At 32.2% G+C, this 7,483-nt stretch overlaps 2 protein-coding genes across 2 annotated transcripts; one reads left to right on the top strand and one right to left on the bottom strand.

Annotated features, from left to right (window-relative positions):
• The first annotated feature begins 208 nt into the window (after window positions 1-208).
• Window positions 209-2,577, top strand: LOC101513713 (probable transmembrane ascorbate ferrireductase 3). The gene is made up of 4 exons (XM_004504527.4): window positions 209-416; window positions 527-575; window positions 1,054-1,253; window positions 2,115-2,577. Exons 1-4 carry the CDS (start codon window positions 285-287, stop codon window positions 2,370-2,372), a joined length of 639 nt encoding a protein of 212 aa, XP_004504584.1. The 5' UTR covers window positions 209-284; the 3' UTR covers window positions 2,373-2,577.
• Window positions 2,578-3,202: 625 nt separating this feature from the next.
• On the bottom strand, window positions 3,203-7,029 carry LOC101513400 (protein OBERON 3). The gene is made up of 2 exons (XM_004504526.4): window positions 5,066-7,029; window positions 3,203-3,922 (listed from the first exon to the last, which is right to left on the bottom strand). The coding sequence occupies exons 1-2, from the start codon at window positions 6,894-6,896 to the stop codon at window positions 3,348-3,350; spliced, it is 2,406 nt and encodes an 801-aa protein (XP_004504583.1). The 5' UTR covers window positions 6,897-7,029; the 3' UTR covers window positions 3,203-3,347.
• Window positions 7,030-7,483: the final 454 nt, after the last annotated feature.

The following is a 7,483-nucleotide window of genomic DNA, read 5'->3' as shown; positions in this document are numbered from 1 at the left end:
GTTAATGTAGTAGAATTTTTTTAAACAAACCCATTTTACATAAGAATATATACTTTAGATACAACTAGAGTTGGTTTATTTTGGGACAAAGATGCTTACTAAAGAACAAAGTTTCTTCTTCATTCAAAATTCCAAAACCAAGAGATCAAGCAATTCCTTCTTTTATAAACTTTATCAAAAGGAAAAGACTCTTATAAGACAGAATTAATCACAGAAGAATAACATAACATCACTCAGAAGCAGCAAAAACTTGTGTTAGGTTGTTGCATTAACTCAGAAGCAAGATGCGTTCTTACAGTACCTCCATTTTGGCTCATTTGTTTGGCATCATTGCCATCATTTTTATGCTTGTTTGGTTGTTGCATTACCGTGAGGGAATTGAATATGATTCTGATTTTCCACCTCGTGTTTTCAATGTAAAACACTATGTTTAATTCTTCTGTTTTTTCTTCTTTAATTAATTGTTTATACACAACATTTACTCACATTTTACTTCATCCGTGTTTTTTTTTTCTCCATCTTGTAGGTTCACCCTTTTCTAATGTTCTTTGGGTTCATTTTCCTTGTTGGTCAAGGTATATATTTATCTTATATGGCAAGTTTTATAGTGAATTACTTAACTAGACGGTTTATCGTAAATTAACCCTTAAAAATTATAAAAACAAACATCAATGACGATAACAATTGACAAACAAAATTTCAAAAAATAAAAGTTCAAAAAATAAAAGTTCACAATTTTCTTTATTTTCGTTTAATTTGATTAAATATTTTCGACTATTATGTCCTTAATTTACATGTGATTTTAAAATTGTCTCAATTTTACTTTGTTCTCTGTATTCAAAGATTTGTACTTCTTAATTGTTTCATATACAAATATTTAAAAATATGAAACAAAGTGTAAATTAGGAACAAAATTATACAATTAAAATAAAACTCGACAATGTTTTCTCAAATCAAATATTTGTAAATCAATATACTATCATCAAAACAAATATTTAAAAATTAAAACTATACCAACTTTTTATTGATTGAATTGTTGTTTACTTTGAGCAGCAATACTAGCTTACCACACAGTACCAGGCACACATGAAACACAGAAGGTTATTCACATGACACTTCATTTCATTGCTATAATTCTTGGAATTGTTGGTATATGTGCTGCTTTCAAGTACCATGATATGGTGGACATGGCAGATGTTTACAGCCTCCATTCATGGATTGGCATTGGTACCTTTTGCTTGTTTGGCTTGCAGGTAAAATTTTCTCCCATTAACCATAAAGCATTGACATTAGAAAAAAGTTTTAAGCAGAAATTTAATCACATTTTATTGTACAAATATTTATAATAAATACTCCCTATGTCCTTTTACACAACAGACAATTGAGTTAAAGAATATGTTTGTTACAGGATTTTTTTGCAAAATAATCATTTTTTTAAAAGCTTGTATCTGTTTGTTCCAACTTTTTTAAAAAACAAAAAAATTAAAAATTATCTAAAAGTTAATTTTTTGAGACGTTGTTTTTAGGAGCTTATAAAAAAAAATCATTTTTCATAACTAATTTAAAAGAATAGTTTTTACTACAATAGACAAACACAACAATTTTTTATTTTATTTTTTAAAAAATGTATTACAAACAAACTCTTTTTGGTCAACAAAAGTTGATATATTTAGTTCAATATAAAAAAAGTACATCTAATTTTGTTGATTAAGTTATAACTCAATTGTCTCTTATAAGAAGAGACAAATGAAGTATTTTAGAAAATAATACTACAATGTGAAATTTTATTGAGATATCATTGACAATGTTTTGATATTTTCATTGCATAGTTATAACATACTCTAAAATGGATGAAAGGTTGGGAGGAGAGGCTATAAAACAATGAAAAGACCAATGTAATGCGACACATTTTGATGGTGCATGTATACAAGTTAGGCATATCAAAAATTGTGATGCTTGAACAAATTACTCGAATTTATCTAAATCTTTTTTAGAAAGCGTTGACTCATCATCTAATAGAACTCCTAGTGCTTAGGCCTAAATCTATTCTTCTTGGGCTTATTTGGGCCATGACACTGACCCAATGGATTATGTTGTGTGGTTGTTGCTTGTAGTGGCTTTTTGGATTGACGTTCATGATTCAAGGATCAAGACAATCAAGGGCTGCACTAGCACCATGGCACATAGCTGGTGGTAGAGCACTATTTTACATGGCAATTTGTGCTGCACTAACAGGCTTGATGGAGAGGTATACTTTTTTAAAACTACTGCCACACCAAAGAGAATCTCGTTTGATCAATTTAACGGGCCTTGCAATTCTCTTGTTTGGAGTTTTTGTGGATATGACAGTTACTTTGGCCCATTTTGGTTGAACTCAATTGCATTCCTCAACTCTATATACACGTCAAGAATCATCACAGATTGGATTCATTTAAATATTTCTTTTATATTATTTTAAATGTTGTGTATTTTGTAATTGTGATGTCAATTACCAGGAAATGGTTTGTATAATTTATTTTTGGCTCGTGTGAGATATAAGCTGATTAATACTAAAATTTTATTTTAATTGTTGTGTAATTTCAAAGGAGTATAGTATAGGAGTTTATTTTCAATTTATTTTTGCCTTGTGCACCACAAAATTCGTCTAATTATTTATGTGGTATTTTTCTTTTCTTTTTTTAAATTATTGAATCTCAAATGGTTCTTAGTCACATTGAGAGATTAGTGTGTATCACCGGAAGCAATCGCAATTCTCATCACGTGTTTCATTCTGAGATGTACACGAGTACTTTGTGCCATTAAGCACGTTAATTGTAGTAATATTAAACATAATGAAAAGAATAAGGACAGTAGCATAAAAAGAGTACAATGATTTCATTTCTCGAGCACGATGAAGTTGGGTTCTACTTTTTAATGTAATTGGCAAATTGAAAGTTGTCTTGGTTCCATAAATAAAACAAATATATAAAGTGAAAATCAAAACTATGAATGGATTCATATTCCCTTTCAACATCATTACCTTGGTGAACTTGTTCCAATGTGACCAAATAAATAATTATCAGAAATACAATATCTTAGCAAAGTGCTTCAGCATTATCCTTTTATGCTCCATCCACCAATACTTTCTCTCAAAAGCTTCAACTTCAAGAGAGTATCTTTCAGTGTAGATTAGGAAAAATTATTATTATGCTCTCAAAATATATGAACAATGAAACACCAAAATCATTAACTTATAAATTAAAAATCATTCATTCTGGAAACAACCACCAGAATACCAAAGCAGAAGTTCAATAAATTAAACATGTTTTTAGCAGTATCCAGAATCAGAAAACAATAAAATTAAAAAGTTAAACCCATTGCTGCTTTGTTGCCTCCATTCTCTGCAACAAACCATCAATCTCATCTTGCATTCTCTTTTTCATTTTATAGTAATCGAAATACGAATGCTCCACGACTTTGAGTTCATCCAACTTCCTCCTCTGCGTTTCCTCGGTCTCATGCAGACAGAGTTTCGAAAGCTTTGTAGCATACTCTTCTTCCATCTGTGCAGTCTTTGTCCTGATCATCTTCTGGAATCCTTCAGCCTCCCTCCTTGCTTCATCTGCCTTGGTTTGAAACATCCGCGCTTCCGCCTCCTTTATCCGCACAATGCTCTCCAAACTTTCAATTCCACCTTTGCTTAGTAAAGCAGCCAATTGGAGATCAGCATCGTTTTTCAGTTCACTTAAGATGGAAGCTTTGAGGTCTTTTGACGAGGAACCAGAATGTGGTGGCCTAGAATAGCTCGAGTCATATGAGTATTTCGGTATTGAAGAACTAGATTTTGGAAGAGATAGTATGTCTTTTGGAAGGTTGGCTTGAGTGGATGCCAGTTCCTTTGAAGAAAAACCAGAAGCGGGAAAGTTCGACATGTTGTCAGCATCTATTCATCACAAAAAATTATCTCTCAACAATTAGATATCAGATATCACTGTAGGTAATTTGATTATAAATCAAACAAGCCTTCATTAAAAAAAATGCTTATCAATAATCAATAATTAAAGTTACAGCAAGAAAATACCTTTTACACAAGACAGCACAGTCACATGTAGTTTGAATTGTTTCATCAACACAATAATAATAACAAAATGGATTTAGTCAAGAACTAACAAAATTCCAAGTCAAATAGCGGTTTACCATGTTTGTGGCATAAATGCTCAATGTAACACATAATTCATTGTCCATCCCAATCAAGCATCAAAATACCAAAAACAATTCATTTTCCTTTATTTCTCTGATTTATGATAATAACTTATTAAACTCAATATCAAATTTAATATTAAGCTGGATGATTTAAGGACTATAAGATCATTCCATTGACATATACATCCTGGATCTGCAAGGCGTTGTAAGCCATGCACTCGCCAAAAATTACACATCATAAATGGCATGCCTGAGATGGTATTAAATATCCAAGCTGAATACTTATAGTGGTGAACAAAACATCTTGTAGAATCTCAAATCATTTCATACATATCATTCAAATCCTCCAAATAGAGAGAGTAAGCTTATAATCAAAATGTTCAACATAGAAATTTTGGCTGTTTTTTTACCAAAATAATGAAAACCAAATATGAATCCACTTTAAAAGCAACATCAACAAACTTCAATTATCATTCGTAGAGTCCACATCACTTCTAAATTTTTCCTGAATTTTGTGCCTTAAAAAAGTAATGCTTGAAAGCTTTGTCCTGAAATTCCAGTCTTAAAACATTGTTGCTGGAAAACTATGGATATCTATCCCCATCATTGTTTATTTTTCGTCCTCAAACAACCAAACGCTGATTTATTTTATATTTTATCTAGTCTCCCTTTACTGCTGAATTATCTGTTATTTGTTAAATTTTGTTTCAGCAATGACTCAATGGACAATTTTAAAGGTATGGAAATGTGTAACTAGCATGATGTATTGGACTTGTTAATCTCAGAAATACTACATCTCTTATCAATCAGAAGCACAGTATATATCAACAATTTATCTATGTCACCCTACATAAATTTAAATGTGAAAAAGAAAGACACTTACAGCTGAAAAATTGCATGATGTAATTGCAGGCATCTGAAGGAGATACTATTTTAGTTTGAAGCTTTAATAGCAAGTCATCGGTTTTAAAATGCAATTCCTTCCCTTTGCAATCTTCGCTTCCCATGAAAATCCTCCTCACACAATCAAGCTCTTTCAACAACGTCTCAAGTCCCCAATCCTTTGCACAACACATGAAAACATCTTTAACAAACCCAAACATTTCCGAAGCATGTCCGCATCCAATACAATGAAACTGCATTTCCGAGGTCCCCGAAGGACCCTTCAAGCTAGGTCCAGGTTTGATGAGCTTCCTCTGGATGCCACAAACAGCATGGCACCAATGAGAACAAACATCACAACCAATCCAACTACAAGTGTTACTTGCACAATCAAAGTTCAGACACACAGGACACATACAAGAACTGCAAAACCCTTTATTTCCTGAACAAATCTTACAGTCACAATCATCGACAGGAAGTAAATTCTTGCAGGTAACATTTCTACATCTCTTATACAGGAAAACCTCAACCATCTCAGATAATTGAAGATTACCGGATAAGAAGCTCGAAAGTCCCATCTTGACAGCAACTAAAATCTCTAATTGAACTTTGTTGCACTTTGAAAGAGTCTCTTTGGTAAGATCAGACCTTCTTTCAAGCCTGTTTTGAAGGTTGACCAATTCTTCTTTCTTGTCACTTTTCTCAATCAGATTCTTCAAGTATTCCTTAGTTGATGCTATGACTTCATCAGCAAGCTCTTGAGTTGTCAATGAAACAATAGGGATAGATTCTGAAACAATTTCCCTCACAATTCTTGAAACCTTCCTCATCTTATTACCACCATCTAAACCACCTTCCAAGATTCTCAGACTCTCAGAGTTTCTTCCTCTAGAATCACCTGAATGAGCTTCAAATCTAGGTCTAGCAGGCAATTCAGAAGGAAAAAATGAATGATTTTCTGAACTAGTAGTTTTATACTGACTATTATTATTAGTACCTTGTTGTTGCATGAAGGAACTAAGAACACCACCATGATTGGACAAAGCAACAACACCATCACCTATTGGTTTGAACCTGCTATGAACAGAACCATTAGTCCCTTCACCACAATTCCAAATTTGATCATCTTTGCTCATCGAATAATCGAAATTATCGGTTGAATTGCGAGTCAAAGAGCAACTTGGGTTATGTGAAAAAGGGTGTGAATAAGAATAAGACAAAGAAGCTGCATAATCATTTGAATAAGATGTATGAGTAGGTTTGTTCCTAACTTGTTGTTGATCACCATTGTTGTGTAAAGCATTTGAAGCAGTGAGAGAAAGTGAAACATCAGGTAAAGCTAAAGAGAGATTCAATGTCTCAAGTTTTTGCTTTTTATCCCTAATTCTCTCTCTTTCAACATCTTCTTCAACAGATCTCTTTGAAGAATCCTCTCTTGTTTCACTCAAACTGAGGAAATCTCTTTCAACCCATTTTCCATCTTGATTTGAATTCTCAGAAACCATAATCTCTTTACCCTTTTGACTCATTTTTTCAAAGGAATTCAGAAAACTTTCATCAGGAGTATCTTTCTCAGAAAGATCAAATTTTGGGTTACCACAAAGGTAACTTAGGGTAAGCTCTTGTAACCCTGAGTTACTAGCAACAACCTTGGTGGGCCCATCAACATGAACACCACCACCAGCACCCATATCTGAATCTCTGAGAAATACAGCATCTTTCTTATCTGGGTAACGCTTGTTAGGCTCAAAATTGGGCCTTGACAACTTGCTTCTGGAGTTCTCACCTTCAGACTCAGCAACACCGTTACGAAGATCCTTACTTGCAATCATGGCCAAAGGAGAAAAAGAGAGAGAGAGAGAAGGGGGGCACAAAGACAACTAATAAGGTTACTGTTTTTGTTTTTGTTTTTTTTTTAAGAATAAGGACAGTAGTTTCTAATCAGAAAATAAAAGTTGATTTGGTTTGGTTTTTCAGCGCAGCACAACACAGCACGCGTAGAAGCTATTATTCAAGCAACGGCTGGTTTTTTATTTTTCATCCGTTCACACTAACTAAAAAAAAATATGTATACTTCTCCCAAAACTATAAATAAAAATAAATTCTTTATTTTATCTGATAAATTGTGAGTTCAACACAAATGTAAATCGCTTTTAAAACATTTATTAAATTTTAGAGTTTTTTTACTTTTCATTAAGACATTATTCCTCCCTCTAGATTGTTTGCTAACAGATAAAATAAGTCAAAAACTGTTTTTTTCAACAAATAAAATAAGTAAAAGAAATTACTATATTTAATTTTAAATTCAAAATATAAAATAAAAATTAATAGAAAGTTGGTGTATTAAGTTTAATCTTTCAACTAAATAAATTAACTTTTTTTATTTGATTTTTTTATATTTTAAAAAGAAGAGTACATT

Source organism: Cicer arietinum, chromosome 6, assembly GCF_000331145.2.
Source record: "Cicer arietinum cultivar CDC Frontier isolate Library 1 chromosome 6, Cicar.CDCFrontier_v2.0, whole genome shotgun sequence".
NCBI classification, from domain to species: domain Eukaryota; kingdom Viridiplantae; phylum Streptophyta; class Magnoliopsida; order Fabales; family Fabaceae; genus Cicer; species Cicer arietinum.
This window is presented reverse-complemented; position numbering and strand designations above follow the sequence as displayed.

Coding starts and splice junctions, on each gene's coding strand:
- LOC101513400 (XM_004504526.4), bottom strand. CDS start 6,896: ATGATTGCAAGTAAGGATCTTCGTAACGGTGTTGCTGAGTCTGAAGGT. Junction 3,923..5,065: donor CATCATGCAATTTTTCAGCT/GTAAGTGTCTTT, acceptor TGTGATGAATAG/ATGCTGACAACATGTCGAAC.
- LOC101513713 (XM_004504527.4), top strand. CDS start 285: ATGCGTTCTTACAGTACCTCCATTTTGGCTCATTTGTTTGGCATCATT. Junction 417..526: donor TTCCACCTCGTGTTTTCAAT/GTAAAACACTAT, acceptor TCCATCTTGTAG/GTTCACCCTTTTCTAATGTT. Junction 1,254..2,114: donor TTTGCTTGTTTGGCTTGCAG/GTAAAATTTTCT, acceptor TGTTGCTTGTAG/TGGCTTTTTGGATTGACGTT.